The sequence below is a fragment of the Melospiza georgiana genome, chromosome 8 (assembly GCF_028018845.1).
Source record: "Melospiza georgiana isolate bMelGeo1 chromosome 8, bMelGeo1.pri, whole genome shotgun sequence".
Lineage (NCBI taxonomy): Eukaryota > Metazoa > Chordata > Aves > Passeriformes > Passerellidae > Melospiza > Melospiza georgiana.
In genome coordinates, this window is record NC_080437.1 from 685,454 (window position 1) to 702,933 (window position 17,480).

The 17,480-nt window shown below is 56.3% G+C and overlaps 2 protein-coding genes across 3 annotated transcripts in view; one reads left to right on the forward strand and one right to left on the reverse strand.

The window, feature by feature from the left end:
* CDH23 (cadherin related 23) overlaps positions 1–17,480 on the forward strand; it is a 217,816-nt gene that overhangs the window by 180,250 nt on the left and 20,086 nt on the right. Inside the window, exons 38-39 of the mRNA XM_058029323.1 lie at positions 16,076–16,297; positions 16,367–16,486. Coding sequence (XP_057885306.1) covers positions 16,076–16,297; positions 16,367–16,486 — 342 coding nt within the window. The remainder of the gene's footprint in view (positions 1–16,075; positions 16,298–16,366; positions 16,487–17,480) is intronic.
* On the reverse strand, positions 945–14,272 carry VSIR (V-set immunoregulatory receptor). 2 transcript variants are annotated; one of them, XM_058029321.1, is made up of 7 exons: positions 14,161–14,272; positions 8,107–8,556; positions 7,159–7,206; positions 5,907–6,014; positions 4,618–4,645; positions 3,131–3,315; positions 945–1,628 (listed from the first exon to the last, which is right to left on the reverse strand). In XM_058029321.1, the coding sequence occupies exons 1-7, from the start codon at positions 14,222–14,224 to the stop codon at positions 1,591–1,593; spliced, it is 921 nt and encodes a 306-aa protein (XP_057885304.1). In that variant the 5' UTR covers positions 14,225–14,272; the 3' UTR covers positions 945–1,590. The 2 variants fall into 2 exon arrangements, with proteins under 2 accessions (XP_057885304.1, XP_057885303.1); XM_058029320.1 differs by having other exon boundaries at positions 3,131–3,318.

Below are 17,480 nucleotides of genomic sequence, written 5' to 3' on the forward strand. Positions count from 1 at the left end.
TTCATCCCTGAACCATCCTGTGGGTGCTGGCTTCTCCTTCATCCTTCAACTACCTTGTGGGTTCTCCTTCATCCGTGAACCACCCTGAGGGTGCTGGCTACTCCTTCATTCCTTATCCACCTCGTGGGTGCTGGCTTCTCCTTCATCCTTGAACCCGTCTGTGGGCTCTCCTTCATCCCTGAACCATGTGGGTGCTGGCTTCTCCTTTATCCCTCAACCACCTTGTGGGTGCCAGCTCCTCCTTCATCCTTGAATCACTTTGTGGCTTCTCCTTCATTCCTTATCCACCTCGTGGGTGCTGGCTTCTCCTTCATCCCTGAACCACCTCGTGGGTGCTTCTGCTGAAGCAATGCTGGGCTAATCAAATCGTGCAGACACTGCTTCTTCCAGCCCCACAGTGTGGAAATTTGTGTGCTGTCAGGGATGCTCAGCCCGGCCACACTGCCTGGTGCAACTGTTGCTCAGGTCTGACTCTGTTTTGCTATGAGTAATGTTTATGTTTGTCTTGTGGCCAGTTTTTTACTCACCTAACATCAAAAAGGGAAACAAAAGGAAAAAAGAAAAAACCAAACAAAAGCAAACACTCTGAGTAACAGTGTCTGCCACAAGGTTTGATATCATCACCAGGGCTGAGTCACGCTGGAGCCGTAGTTTCTTTTGGATAATCAGTGCCAGATGTTGTTGTTCAGATGCTGCTGTGCTCACCCACGTGCCCCAGAGAATCACAGAGTCCTCTCTGGCTGCTCTGGCCCTGCTGGCCCCAGGAGAGCAAGGGGAAGCCATCCACAGCATTTCCCACTGTGTCCCCATCTCTCCACCTCTCCACAGGGGCTCTCCTCACAGGAATATCCTGCAACACCCTCCAGATGAACTTCCTAACTGACAGCCTTTAGGAAAAAAACAGAAAAGAAAAAAAGAAACCAAATGAAAACCATAAACATCCTTTTTTTCCTTTTAATCAGCACTGATAATGAAACAAACAGAAAGATAAATTGCCCTGATCCCAAGCCAAGGATAAAAGTGCAGCAGAAATAAGGCTCCTCCCAACATGTGTTCTGCTGAAAGGCAGCAGCATCACAAGTCCATGGCCGTTTCAAAAGGCTGGTGAGGAAAGAGGGCTCTGGTGGCAGCAGGGAGCCTCTCCCCTTCCTGTTTTGCAAAGAAAAAGGTAGTACAAGGTTGGCTGGTGATCCTGTTTTGTTCCATGCTGAATAAAGTATTTTACCATCCACTCGCAGAGAGGATGTTCAGTCAAGGATCCAGAAATGTGTTGATGTTGCAGAGCTGAGAGCCTGGCAATAAGTTAATCCTCAGGGAAGTCTGCAGGTGCAGGACATCCTCCCATCCCCACATCCTCAATTTCCAGCTAGTCTGTAGAATGTGGGCAGTACAGAGCACTTCTCCATGGAAACAGGTAGTTAAAAATCAAAATCTGAGAGCGAGAGAGGTTCACTTCCAGTCCCAGGGCAGTGGCAGGGTGGGAGGCAAGGGCAGGGATCCTGCACACAGCTTCATTTCTTAAGGCACTCCTGGGGCTGTTGTCTGGGTGAGCATGGCCTGCTCTGCAGGATGTGGTTTCCTCCGGGCTCCTCAGGCTTTCAAGGAATTTGGTGAGTCAGGAACAGGATCTGGAAAAGGCAGAGCAGGGGTGTTAGTCCAGCTCGCAGCTGAGGGGATATCATTCCAGGAAGTGAGCAAACTCTGGTTTTGTGTGGAAAACAGAGGGCTTAGGTCCCTCCCATCTTTCAAGCCACCAAGTTTTTGATGTCACCAGCTGTAGGATGATGGGGGTAGGACAGTCAGGACGGACGGAGACCAGAGATCTCTGCAGCCAGGTTGTGGAATTTGGGGTTTATTGCAAAGGGCCTGGGTGCAGGGCCCTGCTGGGATTTGGGGTTCATTGCAAAGAGCCTGGGTGCAGGGCCCTGCTGGGATTTGGGGTTTATTGCACAGGGCCTGGGTGCAGGGCCCTGCTGGGATTTGGGGTTTATTGCAGAGGGCCTGGGTGCAGGGCCCTGCTGGGATTTGGGGTTTATTGCAGAGGGCCTGGGTGCAGGGCCCTGCTGGGATTTGGGGTTTATTGCACAGGGCCTGGGTGCAGGGCCCTGCTGGGATTTGGGGTTTATTGGAGAGGGCCTGGGTGCAGGGCCCTGCTGGGATTTGGGGTTTATTGCACAGGGCCTGGGTGCAGGGCCCTGCTGGGATTTGGGGTTTATTGCACAGGGCCTGGGTGCAGGGCCCTGCTGGGAGCTGCCAGACACAGCTCAGAGCAGGCCCCAGAGAGAGAAAGAGGGGTAAAGAGAGTGGGAAAGAGGATGAGAGAGCGAGGCTCCCGTTACAATACAATAAATCTTCTTCTGGTTATGGAACTTGGGGTTTATTGCAGAGGGCCTGGGTGCAGGGCTGTGCTGGGATTTGGGGTTTATTGCAAAGGGCCTGGGTGCAGGGCCCTGCTGGGATTTGGGGTTTATTGCACAGGGCCTGGGTGCAGGGCCCTGCTGGGAGTGCCAGACACAGCCCAGAGCAGGCCCCAGAGAAGAGAGGGGCAGAGAGGATGAGAAGGTGAGAGAGTAACAGGAAAGAGAGTAAAAGGGGTAAGAGAATAAACGGGGTAAGAGGCAGGAGCTAAGAGAGCAAAGTTCCCATTACAATCCAATAAATCACCTTCTGTGTAGAATATTCTGATTCTCACTAACCAATCTAGTACAAGATACAAATCCTATAGCATTTCCATACAGCCTATAAGAATCACTACATTACCACACTGTGCTACATTTTAAACCCTAAAAACTCCTCTTTGGGCCCCTTCTGCCAAGCTGTAGGGTCTGGTCTGAGCCTTGGGCCTGTCTGCAAGCAGAGGGTGTTGTTCCATCAGAAGGGGATCACCTTCAGCTGGCCACACCATTGTTTTCGCGTTGTTCAGTAACTGAGGTATCACAAAGCTTGCCTTCATTTCAATCTCCCTTACAGTTCCCACATTCTCAAAATCTTTTGCCAGACAATCATATTTACAAGGCTTCCCTGTTCCATCTCCCCAACAACCAACACCAATTTCCCGGCTGATATCCAACCCCCGCTTTCCCCTTCCCTCCCCAGCCTCTCGGAGGCGCCGAGCCCTGCCGGCACTCACCCAGCGTGGGGAAGAAGCAGTCCCCGGGCCCGGGCGGGGACAGGGGCGTGCTGGGCTCCGACAGCAGGTGCCGGCCGGACTCGGAGGGCAGCCTGCCGGCCGCGTAGTGCAGCGGGGCCCGGGCCCGGGGCTCCGCGCTGCCCGCCGGGCCCGCCTCGAACACCGGGTTCTCGATGCCCTGCGCCCTGCTGAGGGACACACAGGCGTTGGCGTCCTTGTTTCGGCTCGGTTTTTGTATCCCCGGGGGGCAAATACAGCTTTTTTTTGGCTGAGCGTTGGGAACAGGCAAGCAGGGCAGGGAGCAGGTTCAGGTGGTGGGGTCTCGGCTGAGAGAGCAAATGGGGAGCCCAGGGCAGGGTGAAAGCTCAGCCCAAGTGGTTTCAGGCAATGGCATCTCAGCTGAGAGCAAACAAGGAGCTCAGTTCAGGGGGGAAAGTGGCATCTCATCTGAGAGCAAATAGGGAACCCAGTTCAGGGGGGAAAGTTCAGCCCCAATGGTTTCAAGGCAGTGAAATCTCAGTTGAGAGCAAATGGAGAGCCCAGGGCAGGGGAAAAGTGATTTCAGGTCATGGCATCTCAGCTGAGAGCAAACAGGGAGCCCAATTCTGGGGGGAAAGCTCAGCCAAGTGGTTTCAGGCAGTGGGATCTCAGTTAAGAACAAATAGGGAGCCCAGAGCAGAGGGAAAGCTCAGCCCAAGTGGTTTCAGGCTGTGGGAGCGCAGAGAAAACGGGGAGCCCAGTGCAGGGAGGAAACTCAGCCCAAGTAGTTTCAGGCTGTGGCATCTCAGAGAAAATGGGGAGCCCAGGGCAGGGGTAAAGTGATTTCAGGTCGTGGCATCTCAGCTGAGAGCAAACGGGGAGCCCAATTCAGGGGGGAAAGTTCAGCCCCAATGGTTTCAGGCAGTGAAATCTCAGTTGAGAGCAAATGGAGAGCCCAGGGCAGGGGAAAAGTGATTTCAGGTCATGGCATCTCAGCTGAGAGCAAACGGGGAGCCCAATTCTGGGGGGAAAGCTCAGCCAAGTGGTTTCAGGCTGTGGGATCTCAGTTAAGAACAAATAGGGAGCCCAATTCAGGGGGGAAAGCTCAGCCCAAGTGGTTTCAGGCTGTGGCATCTCAGAGAAAACGGGGAGCCCAGGGCAGGGGTAAAGTGATTTCAGGTCATGGCATCTCAGCTGAGAGCAAACAGGGAGCCCAGAGCAGGGGGAAAGCTCAGCCCAAGTGGTTTCAGATCTTCCTGGGGTGCAGGGAGAGGCAGGCCCTTGAAAAAGGGAAGGAGGCACCTTCCACATGGACAGAAGGAAGAGAAACAGTGATTTCCCAGAAAGGGAAAGGACTCGGGGCGGGGTGACGCCAGCAGCCCTTCCATTCTGCTGGGCTGGGGATTTGTGCCAGATCCAAGGGGCGGGAGGAGAGGACAAGCCCTGAACAGGGTCTGGGATGCAGGCTGCACGGGGTGTGAGGAGCTGGGAGCTCCTGGGTTCCTTACCTATCCATCCTGACAAGCTCGTGGGCACCTGCCAAAGGCAAAATGTGTGGGGTGAGTGCTGGCAGCACAGGGCCCAGCATCAGGCCCGGACCCACTGCCAGGGCTGGGCTCTGGTGTCTTATCCCCCTCCAATTCCTCCTCTCCCTTTGCATTCCTCCCTCCCTCACCTGCTTCTTTAGCCCTAAAACCTCCTCCTCTGCACCCCTGCCCTCTCCCACTTGTCCACTCCCCAGATGGACACCCCAGGCTCCAAGGAAGGGGAAGGGACACTCCAGCAGTGGGGTGAAGCGAGGTGCAGCTGCAGCCCAGCCCCATTTGTGCCCAGGTGCACTCAGCACCCACCTGGGGCTCTGCAAACACCACCTGGCACCTGGCTGCCCCTGTTTGGCTGGGCAGCACCGGGTCAGGCATTCCCTCCTTCCCACAGCCCCCGTTACTGGGCTCTGCCTGGCTGAGATGCTCAAGTTTTGGCCCAAACTGTGCCAAAGAAAGGTGCTGGGTGGGAATAACCTGGTCCAGGACACCTGAGAGACAAACCCCCCTGGATTTTGCCTGCCCTCTGGGGTGAGGCAGCATCCAGGTGATGCTCTGCAGATGGAGGTGGGAGCCAAAGGGGCGGCTGCGGGGTGTGGCTGTGCAAAGCACAGTTCCCGTTCTGGTGGCTGGCACTGCTGGCACTGTGCCCTCCTGCTGCTGCACAAACCACTTCTCCAAAGGGCTCCTCGGAGCCCCACAGCCCCCACCGAGCTGGGGGAGGAAAACCACAGGGCCCCTCTTGCCCAAGGGTGATGAAATGGCTCTGCCAGTTAAAGGTGGTGCCCCTTTCCGCTTCATTTCTGAAATCCTGGGGAGCCAGGCAGGGGCAGGGGCTCTGCCTCAGCACAGCCAGGGCTGGGGCGGCACAGGGGACACCTGTGCTGTGGCCACAGACATGCCAGGGCCTTTCTAAAGGGGAAGGTGAGAAAAAGTGCAGATAATGCTCTTCAGTCACTTAGGAGGCAAAGCTTCTGTTTCGGGCGTGCAGTGGAGGGAGGGATGAGAACATGAGACGGCTCTCACTGTGGGTGTGGGGGAAGAGCTCAGCAGGGATCATCCTCACAGTGTCAGAGCCTCCAGCACGCTGCTGGTGTCCCCTCCTGTCCCACAGCAGCCTGCAGGAATGCCTGGTGCTTCCCAGGAGAGCTCCAGGAGAATCCTGGCAGGGCACCTCACACCACATCCATGGGACCTGGTCCCAGTGGAGCACACCCCAGCCGGCCCAGGAGGGGAGGGTGGGCCCTGGCACGTACGTCTGCTGCTGGCAGCTTGTCTCTGCTTGTAGATGAGGAGCAGGATGAGGGGCAGGCAGAGGATGCCCACGATGCAGGCGCCCGTGGCCAGCGCGGCCGCCGTGATGTCTGCAACACAAGAGCAGAGATCAGCCCGACCATCCGCCTTCCCTCCCTTGGGTTCCCCAGGCCAAAATCACAGATTGTTTAGGATTGAAGAGACCTTAAAGAGCATGAAATCCAGCACAGGGCAGCCCTGTGTTGCCTCAGAGCTGAGGCAGTGTGGTCCCACACCAGCAGGATGCTCTGCCAGCTGTGGCGATAAGCTCTGAAGCATCCTGTCAGAACCCCAGCCAAACCCCTTCGTTGCTGCGGGACATCCCAAGGTTTTTGATCTTCTAGGAGAGAAACCTGATAAAGGCTCCCAGCAGCTTTGGGGCACTGACTCTGAGCCAGTGCCAGCCTCAAAGTGCTCAGGCATCAAAGGGCTTGTCACCCTCTGCGAATGAATGTGCCCCTGAGAATGCCACCCCCAGGGGCTCCCCGAAAGCCTGGCAGCCTGCAGGCACATCTGTGGCCATCGAGGTCCTTGTGGGATGGCTTGTGTGAGGCTGAGGGCTGCTTAAACCAGGGGCAGGTTCAGTTCCTCTCCTGTGCATCCCTGTGAGGAAGCAGCTTCTTTCCCTGTGTGCCTGTGTTTTAGGAGGGGACATTTTTCTCTTTTTTCCTGACAGGGCAGGGTGTCCCAACACTTGAGACTGAAGGTTAGGGACAGGAAAGCACAGCTCATGGGGAGCAGGAGCTGCTTGCCTTGTCTGGGCATGCTGCAAAATCATTTTAGCCCATTCTGCCCATTTAGGAGCCAGCAAAGGGGGACAGGCAGAGCGACACAACTGCACAGTGAAGTGGGGGCATCTCCATGTCCAGACACAGCTCTGGGGGAGCCCCGTGCTGTCTGAGCACTCAAGCAAGGTTTGGGTTTCCCCTGCTCAGGCAGAGGTGGCCCAGGCTCGGGGTGCAGCAGGAGGCTCCTGCAACTCTTTGCCTTTCTGTCCCTTCCCGTGTGCTTGGGGCAGCAGCCACTAAACCCCTGCTGCGGGAGGGGGCTCAGGGGCTTTAAAACAACAGGACAGTTGTTCTAAACATGCACTCCCTGTTGGAACAGCACTGGAAAGAACCCTCCCAACCCCGGGGTGTAAGGCTGCGTGTGGGCACTGATCCCTAGGGAATGCTTGGGCCAGGATGGCCAGCAGAGAGGGGTTTTGCCCTTTACCTTTGCCGGTGGCAGTGTGAAATGTGCAGTTTTGAAGGCCTCCTTTGCCTGCAGAAGAGAACAGAGAAGCTCAGGATTCGCTCCGGTCCCACAGGACTCCCGACCTGCTGGCTTGTCCTTGCCTTTTCTGCCTGGTATTGAGAAGATCATCCCAGAGCAGCCCAAAGCAGGAGTTTAATCCTGAAAAGTGTTCCCTGAGATCCCTGCTGCCAGACCCCCTTTGTCCAAGGCAACAGGGCCCATCCCTGACCGTGCAGACAATATTTAATTTTTTTTTTTTTAGTCTAAAAGAAAAGCTAACACTGCAAATCAAGGCCAGGAGATGCCTTCCCCTCCCTCCTGCCTCTCCCACTGGGCTGCTGTCCCAAGGTTATCTGTGAGCCCTCAGCCTGGCTTGCACCACCAGCCAGCTCCTTTCAAGCTGAGCCTTGTTCTCCTCTCTGCCAGAAGGAGGTTGAAGATCACTGAAACTATGTACCATGGATTTTACTGCATTCCAGCCTCTCCAGTTATCAAGATTTTTTCCTTTTTTTTTTTTAAATGTTTCACTGCTTGAGAGTGAAACCTTCAACTTTGACTTCTGGAACTGCACCCAGAAGTGCCCTGCACTTCCAGCATCAGCGCAGCTGCCTCCCCATCCCCAGTGCTGCATCCCCCACCTGGCACTGTGCCCTGGCAGGGCTGGCAGGGCAGCCTCACCTCTCTGGATCTGCAGTTCCATGAAGCCATGAGCCACCTGCAGAGTGCAGGGCTTGCCACGATCTTCCCATGCCCAGAACTTCATCCCCCACCAGCCTTTTCCCTGGCAGGGCTTTCAGGGCAGCCTTACCCCTCCAGATCTGCAGCTCCACGAAGCCATGGGCCACCTGCAGGGTGTGGGGCTCACCACGACCTCCCCATCCCCATTGCTGCATCCCCCATACCCTTTCCCTGTCAGGACAGCCTCACCTCTCTGGACCTGCAGCTCCACGAAGCCGTGGGCCACCTGCAGGGTGTGGGGCTTGCCGTGCCCTTCCCTGCTGACCTCCACGGCGTAGCAGCAGTAATTGCCGCTGTCCTGCGGCGTCACGTTGGTCACCACGATGTGGAAGGCGCCGTGGTGGTCAAGGACGAGCTCCACGCCGCGGTGGCCGCTCGGCCTGCCCGGGGAGGAGGCTTTCTGGGAGGCGTTGTGGTGCCTGGCCAGGTCGTGGTGCAGCTCCCTGTCGGTGACGTTGCGGACGTGGCGCTTGTCGGAGCAGCCCTGGTCACCCGTGCTGCTGAAGTACCAGGTCTTGTAGAGCAGGTCGTGCCGCTCGGCCAGGGCGCCGCTGACACGGCAGCTCAGGGTCACGTTCTGGCCCTCGGGGCACACGCACAGCGAGTACGGGGTGCTGATCAGGAACGCTGCTGCTCCTCCTGCCAACGACAAGGTACCGCATCAGAGCCTGCGCTTACCCTGGGTTTTGCGGTGCTGAAATGGCTCCCAAGGCATTGAAAAGTCTTTTTCCCACCCCTGTGACCAAAGAAGTCGAGGTTCCTCAGCTCTGCTTTTCAGGGTTGTTTATTTTCTCTCATCTATCACATTCTTTCTCTGACCTGCTGAGATCTGTCCAGCAGGTCGGTTCGCGGCACGCCCTTTGGATGGTGTTAGTTTTTATACTAAAAACCATGTGTGCTTCATTCACAAAAATTTTCCAATACCCATCACCTATGTTAGACAGTCTGTCTCTACTCTAAACCAATCCAGAAGTGCCACCATCATAGCAGAAAGTGGAGGCAAACAAAAAGAAGAAGAAAGACAGGACACACCCAGATTCCTCCATCTTGCGTCTTGAACCCTCCATTCGAACCCCAAAAACTGAACCCTCTTGAACCCCCATTCTAACCCCAAAAATTGAACCCCCATTCTAACCCCAAAAATTGAACCCCCATTCTAACCCCAAAAACTGAACCCTCTTGAACCCCCACTCTAACCCCAAAAATTGAACCCCCATTCTAACCCCAAAAACTGAACCCTCTTGAACCCCCATTCTAACCCCAAAAATTGAACCCTCTTGAACCCCCATTCTAACTCAAAAAATTGAACCCTCTTGAACCCCCCATTCTAACCCTAAAAATTGAACCCTCTTGAACCCCCATTCTAACCCCAGAAACTGAACCCTCTTGAACCCCCATTCTAACCCCAAAAATTGAACCCTCTTGAACCCCCATTCTAACTCAAAAAATTGAACCCTCTTGAACCCCCCATTCTAACCCTAAAAATTGAACCCTCTTGAACCCCCATTCTAACCCCAGAAACTGAACCCTCTTGAACCCCCATTCTAACCCCAAAAATTGAACCCTCTTGAACCCCCATTATAACCCCAAACACTGAACCCTCTTGAACCCCCATTCTAACCCCAAAAATTGACCTTCTTGAATCCCCATTCTAACCCCAGAAATTGAACCCCAAAAATTCTACTTTTTCACCCTGTGATGAATTCACTATCATTCCACTCAAACCCTTGAGGCTTGTAACTCCTCACACAAAGTTGGTAATTGTTTCCATGGGCTAAAATCAAAGGCACAGGTGTCTTTGACTCCGTGCCAAGGTCTCTGAGCCTCTTACCAGGGTCTCCATTCACCCAGGGCAGCCAGAGCAATGTCCTGGGTTCTGATAGTAGCACAACTTTTTGTAGCAAAACTGGCCAAAAAAGCACTGCAAACCCACCACCGATGCTGGCAAAGGGTGGGGAGGCCCTGGCAGGGTTTGCCCACAAGTGCTGTGGCTGTCCCATCCCTAGAAGTGCCCAAGGCCAGTTTGGATGGTGCTCTGAACAACCTGGGATAGGGGAAGATGTGGAAACTGCACGATCTTTAACTCCCTTCTAGCCCAAACCTTGCAGGATTTTGTAGTGGGGCTGGGAGCACAACTTCACCCTAGAAATGAACTCTGCATGAGAGAAATGCTTTAAACAGGGTTTAGCACCTGCAGCAGGGAGGCAGGAGCTCCCTGGGGCCAGCAGAGGTGTGGGGCAGGGAGGCAGAGGAGGAGCAAGGCAGCGGGGTTATGGCTTGTGAGGGAGGAAACACCGGCACAGCTGGGCCAGCTGCAGAAAAATAACAAACAGGAGCGAAAACAAACAGAAAAGTGCTAGGAGGAGCAGTGCCCCTCCCTCTGCCCCAGATGAGGCGGGGAGCAGGTCCCACCCTCCTTGTTTCTCAGCCCCCAGGGAGGAAAAGGGGGAACCGGCTGATGCTGACAGCCAGGAGCTGCTGGGAAATGGAAACGATTTTCAGAAAGAAATTCTGGGATGTGGGCAGAAGGCGTGGCAGCAGAGTGGGAGCAGCAGGCACTGCTGGTCTTTCCCCAGCACGTGGGTGGAGGGTTCTGCTGGGTGAGGGGAGCTGTGCTTGAGGGCATGGAAAAGTGCAAAGCCAGGAGAGGTTTTGCTGCTCCTGCCACTCCCTCACGTTTGCAGGAGCGCTAACATCACTTTGAAAGCAGGAGGAAAAGCAGATTCTGGGTTTATTTACTTCAAATTACAGTAGAAAAGAGATTTCTGGGGCTGGTTTGCAGCGGAGAAGATGCTGCAAGGACGAGATGTTTCTCTTTTATTTTGGTAACATCCTGTTGTGCCACGTTTTGCTTTGAGGTTTCTCGCTTGCTATATCGAGGGCGTCAGTAGTCACAGGCTGGGTGTGACGAGCCAGCCAGCCCAGGGCTCCCACTGCTGGGCCACCCAGAGAGCACTGTGTCACCAGACGAAACCAAAATCGTGCCTCCCACCGCTGGTGGTTACCTGTGACTCTCGGGGGATGCTGCAGGAGCGGCCGCTGAGTCGCTGCCCGAGGATGCTCTGCAGGGATGCTCTGCAGGGATGCTCTGCAGGGACAGGGAGGCTTTGGCAGGGGATCAGCCCCATTGCATCCCTGCTCTGGAGCCCCCAGAGGCAGGGCTGCTGTGACCTTTGCCTGACCACGCTGGGTAATTGCTTCCTGCTCCCCACAGCACGCGCAGGGCACGGCCTGGAGCTGCTCTGCGCTGAGGTTTGTGCGGCCTGAGCTCAGCGCTGCCTCTTTCAGTCTCGTTTTCAGGCCCTGACTTCTCCTTCTGCTGGGCTGCTGCTGGGCCCACGGTGCACAGCCAGGCTGGAGGGGTTCTGAGCACAAAAGGCGCTTCAGATGTGCTCCTGATACCTGCTGCAAGGGGAAGTGCCCCATTCACATCGGGGCTCTCCTGGGAGCCGCAGGAAGGGAAGCCAGGGCTCTATTGCAGGAAGCCACACTTCCAACACCTTCCAAAAGTGCCTGCAGGAGCCTTTTGTTTTCCACACAACCCCTCGGATGAAGGAGGGCTCATCCTTGTATGTTTTGTGAGGCTCTGCCTTGCTGAGCCATCCAGCCTCCACCTCCAGGGCTTGATGGGAACCGTCTGGATGGAAAGTCAGCTCAGCCCACGCTTTCGGGGAGGGGCAGAGGTTACCATGTGTGCAACCCTCAGCATTGCAGGCTCCCCTTCCTTCTCCTCAGCGGGGGAAGGCTCTCAGAGCCCTGCAGTGGAGGGGAAAGCAGCTGGCAAGGCACAGTGCAGCCCAGAGCAGGGCCAGGGCACTTGGTGCTCCCTCCCCAAGAGGCACCGAGGCTTCAAACACGCGCTGGATGCCAGATGGAGCCCAGAGGAGATGTCTTCTGGTGGTGTCTTTATGCCAAAGCCCACAGATCCCTAATCTCCTGGGCTTCTTCCATGCCCAGAGCCCAGGCCTGGCTCCTTCCACACCCCTGCCAAGCCGTTCCCTTTGAAGTCAGAGGCTGAGCTGAGAGCTGTTGTCTTGTCACCATCTGGTAAAGGCAGAGGGGGTCTCAAGCAGGTGCCAGGAGCGTCCCTTTTCCTCCTTGGCTCCTCAGTAACTTTGCCTGCAGCCAGTGGTGTTGTGTTGGTGGGGCACAGAGCCCAGTGCAGTGCTGGCATCACTCTCCTGACACCTGGGAACTCTGCTTTCAGACAAAAGGGAAACACAAAAAGTGCAGAAACCGGTGCTGCTTGGCTGACCAGCAGCTCAAATAAATCAGGATTTTATTCTGGGTCAGCGACCAAAAGCCTCTCCTGGCTGCTTCTCCCATGTTTGGTCCCTGGCCCTGGCAAGCAGGTGTTTGAGCTGCCCTCCTGTGCTTGGCAGAAGGGATTTCCACTCTTTTCCTGATCCTGCAGGGATCAGGGCATGGAGCCTTTGGAGGGGCTCACCTGCTGCAGAGGAGAGACAGAGATGGGGCAAGGAGCTCTGCTTGCTTTGCTTCCTCCTCTGGGAGTTCTCGTAGCAGGCTCACATCAAAGTGCCCGGAGCCCCATCATCACTGTGCTGTGACTGTGCCTCACAGTTATCAGCCGGGTGAGATGCGCAGAAATACCTCGAGCACGAAGGAAAGAGGAGACAAAAACACTTGCTGGAGATGCCTGAGACGTGCTAACAGCCCCCATCTCCTGCACCCCAGGGGCCAAATGGCTTCCCAGCAGTGGGGTTTCCACCAACAGGGTTCCCAGCAGAGGGGTTCCCATCATCCAGGCAGGGAAGGGAGCAGCCTCGGGGGTACTGCCTTGCTCCTCTTCCAGCACACCCCTGGCTCAGGGACAGCGCTTGGGATGTGATTTTGGGAAGCCCAGCTCAGCTGCCGTGCTGTAGGGGAAGAGGAGCCACTTCCCCATCCACCTTGCTGCCAGCATCCCCAGGCTGGATGTCTCCAAGGGCCGCTTCTCCATCAATCCCTGCTAAAATTAGCCAGGGGCTCGGGAAGTTTTGGGTCTGCGCAAAGCTCAGTTCCTCTGGCACCAGCCTCGCGCCGAGCATCAGCATCCCAGCTCGTTGCACTGCAGAAGGCCTGAAGTTCAGTCCCAGCGCCCCAGATGCATAAATGAAATCATCCAAATCCCCGTGGACATGCTGGGAATTGCTCCCTGACGGCTCGGATGAGAAGCAAAACGTGGTCCAGTCCACAGCAGCCTTGCTGTCACACAGGAGAGGAGAAGGCACCTCTGGCCCCATTGGGGCACCTTTGGGGATCTTTTCCCGGAGAAACCGTGGCGGCAGCCGCTCTGTCCCGGGAGGGAGGGTGAAGCCAAGCCCGATGCTCACCCCCGCCTGCGCAGGGCCGGGAGGAGGGACCACGCTCCTTCCCAGCTTCCCTCTCCGAGCCTCCGTCCAGGGTGGGACCGCGTTGTTAACGCCACCGGCCCCGCTGCCTGCCTGGCCCGGAGCCCCGCACGGAGCGCTGCTCTGCCGGGGCTGCTGCGGGCTCAGGCGCGAAGCATCCCCCTCCCGCAGCATCCATGCCGCTGAGAGCAGCCAGCGGGCCGGGGAACGCTGCTCTGCGGGCTCAGGCGTGAAGCATTCCCCTCCCGCAGCATCCATGCCGCTGAGAGCAGCCGGGGGGCTGGGGAACGCTGCTCTGCGGGCTCAGGAGTAGAGCATCCCCCTCCCGCAGCATCCATCCCGCTGAGAGCAGCCAGCGGGCTGGGGAACGCTCCCAGCCCCGGGAATCGCTCACTCCGGGCCAGGACAGCTCGGTGGCCCCGGCTGCCCACCCGGCGGCATCCTCAGAGAGGGTATCCCAGCCCCGCGGGCACAAATCCCCTCTCTCTCTCTCTCTCTCTCTCGAGAAAAGACCTCTTCAGCTCCCCCTGCGCTGCTGGAGGGGTCTCTTCTCACCGTGGGACCCCCCCGTGCCAGGGAAAAGTGAGGGAACGGAGCGGCTTTTCCAGCCCGAGAGGCTGGCGGGGACAGGGGGCTGCTTGCCTTCCACGCATGTTAGATCAAAGCAGAGGAAGAAAGCGAAAAACACTCTCAGAGTTTTAGAGCAGCAGCTCCCCTGCAGCCCCTTCACCCCAGCGCCGTGTGAAAGGCTGGCTCGATCCCGCACGCACCAAAACCATGGGGGGAGAGAGCGAATAATGCCCCGAGCACTCGGGATTGCTCGTGGCGGAGCGCAGCCCCGGAGGGGAGAGTTTCTGCGGGCACGGGGGAGAGCGAAGCGAGCCGGGCTTACCGTGGCAGGCGAGCAGGCAGAGCGCAGCCAGGAGCAGCCCGGGCCGGGGGCGCGCCGTGCCCATGGCGCAGGGGTGGCCGGGCTGGGGCGGCCTCGGCAGAGCCCCCGCACGCTCCGAGCAGCCCCGCAGCCGCAGCCGGACTGGGACACACAGGAAATTTCATCGCGGTTCGCAGCGCAGCGCTGCCGAGAAGGGCGAGCACCCCCCGGAGGTGAGAGGCTGCAGGGAGCGCCCGGGGTGGGGATGCCTTCGGAGCCCTCCTCCTCCTCGTGAAGGGTGCCTCGGCTGCGTTCCTCCCCTTACAGCCTCACTCAGAGCGGTTTTGGGGTGCTAAGGAGGGTGCTCGCCGTGCCAAGGGACTTGCGGGTGATGGTCTCCGTCCCTCTTCCCAGAAGGAGCTGATTCCTTGGGCCGGCTTGTAACTTTGCTCTCAATTACTGTTTGTGCCTTGTTTGTGAGGATTGAGGAGGCAGAACCTCCTGGGATGGATCCCTGCAGTCCTGGGATGAACGGGCAGCAGGTACAGGGAGGGGTTACTCGGAGCAGTGCCCACTTGGAAAAGGAAACGGAGCTTTCCCAAAAAAACAATGGGAGCAAAGCCCCATCTTCCCCCTCCTACAGCCCGTTTGCACTTTGCCCTGAAAGACCAAAGCAGCCCCGTGCTCTGACACATAACTCCTCCTGGAGCTGCTCTCCAAATTCCAAAGGCATCAACAAAGCCTCTGGCTGCAGCTGAGAGCTGCCTCATTTCCAGTCAGCTTTCCCTGGAAAGTGAAGCCCAGAGAACTTGGAGTTGTGCAACCCGCAGGAAACTTTGCTGCCCGCCTGCTCTGAATCTGGAGTGTGCAGGGAAGTAGAAAAGTACCTAATTACGGTGTGGCATTGCGGTTTTTACAGCGAACACGGCTCTGATGCTCCTGCCAAAAACGTAACCCTTGGCTGGCTGGGAGAAATTTGTTGCTGGGGGAAGGTGTGGGCATGAAGCCCAGACACGCCAAGGAAATGGTTTATTGTTCCAAGCCCCCCGCTCTGTGCAATAAACAATAAACACCAGCCCATCCCAGGTGGGGTGACACCCCTGTGAGACAGACAGGACATCCAGGTGCCTGTGCAGGGCCAGGGACCACTGGAAGAGGCTCTGATCCAGCCGAGCCTGGCCAGCAGTGAGGTTGTGGTCAGCAGGGAGGTGGTGGGACTGTGATGGTGTCCACAGGGGTCTCAGGTTGAGGGAAGAGATGAGGATCTGGCTCCGTGTTTCAGAAGGCTGATTTATTATTTTATGATATATATTACATTAAAACTACACTAAAAGAATAGAAGAAAGGATTTCATCAGAAGGCTAGCTAAGAATAGAATAGGAAGGAATGATAACAAAGGCTCTGACTTGGACTCTGTCTGAGCCAGCTGACTGTGATTGGCCATTAATTACAAACACCCAACACGGGCCAATCCCAGATGCACCTGTTGCATTCCACAGCAGCAGATAACCATTGTTTACATTTTGTTTCTGAGGCCTCCCAGCTTCTCAGGAGGAAAAATCCTAAGGAAAGGATTTTTCATAAAAGATGTCTCCGACAGGGGCCATGGGTGGTCAGTCCAGTGGTCCCAGATGCTCGGTTTTGTTCCTCCCCTGAGCTGTGGCAGCATCATCTCTGGGATTTGTGTCCCACAGAGCACTTTGCTTGGGAACGAGGGTGTGATTTAATCTCTGATTTAATCTCTGATTTATCTCTGTACGCAGCCATCACCTGCAAGCGCATCTGAAGACACGGCTCATTTCACTTGGAGCCCTGAATGCTTTCTGTGTCTCTTGGCAGTGTTGAGCCATTGTTGGTCACTGACCTTGACAGATCCAGCCTTGACTGCCCAGCAAATGCCTCCACAGTGCTTACCACGGTGTCCCGTGTCCCACAGGCCACCACCACGGTGTACGTCACCATCCTGGACGAGAACGACAACGCTCCCGCCTTCCGGCAGCAGCTCTACGAGGTGACCCTGGACGAGGGCCCCTCCAGCCTCAACGCCAGCCTGGTCACCGTGCAGGCCCTGGACCAGGACGAGGGACCCAACGGCACGGTGGCCTACGCCATCACCGAGGGCAACATCTTGGGTGCCTTCCACATCGACAACGCCACGGTCAGTGCGGCCGCCGGCCCCGCTGCGCGCGCGTCCCCGCGCCTGTCCCTTCACGCCCTGTCCTTGCAGGGCGAGATCCGCACGGTCAAGGAGCTGGACTACGAGATCAGCCACGGGCGCTACACCCTGGTGGTCACCGCCACCGACCAGTGCCCCATCGTCTCGCGCCGGCTGACGTCCACAGCCACGGTGAGGAGCTGGCGGGGGGCTTGCGACACCCCGGCCTCTCCGGGGTCAGGGAGTTCCCACTTGGAGAGCAGTTTCACATCTCCTTCCCAGTGGCCACCGGTTGCTTCAGCCAGATGTGGCCGGTTTGCCCAGTTGCTGTCGCCTTGCTCTCCCTCAAGGGTGTTTCAAAACAGGGTCATGCACAAGAGGTGTTTCTGGGTTTGTTAACCTGGTTATTTGGTCCTGCAAGGGCGCAAAGAAACTCCTGGAGCTCCTCCTCCTATGTTTTCTTGAAATGTCCTCTTGGTCCTTGAAGGGACGGCAGGAAGTGAAGCATTGCTATAACATTAATTTCAGCTTCATCTTTATCTCTTCTTGCTATTTATGTGCTTTGAAAATTCCCTTTTCCCTTGTAAGGAGGTTATTTAAAGCCTCTAGTCATTTTTATGTTGCTTTTCTCTGTAGCTCTGTTTTCCCTGGGCCATGGTGACCTGAACTCAGTGCGCTGCTCAAAGACTGGGGAGGGCAGGCGAGCAGCTCCAAAGCAAATATTTTGCAGGAATAGAGTGCACCGATTGTTTTTGTGACCAAAACCAAAATTTGACAAATTCTACAGCATGCCCAGATTGATTTGGTGGTCAGCAGGTGGCAGGGATGGGTTAAACCTTCTGTCTTGATTGCCATGGACCGTTGTACCTCACCCTGATATTGAGCCACAGGTTTTGTAATCCCCCAAGAGGAGATAAATTCTTGTGTGTGAAGGGAAAAAAAAAAAAAAAAAGAAAAACTAAAGGGGAGGTACCGGTGTAGGAAATTTTTATGGATAAAATCTGTCCACACAAGCCTGGCAGTGGGAGTCCGTGCTTGGACAAAGGGAAAGCCTTCACATTTGGGCATCTGATGGTGCTGGGGATGGCTTCCTGGCCCAGGACAGAGCCAGTGTTTAACTGCAGGCAGCGAAGGCACAGCAGCCATGCACTGCAGGCGAGGGCAGATCTTCCCCTGCACTTGGCTC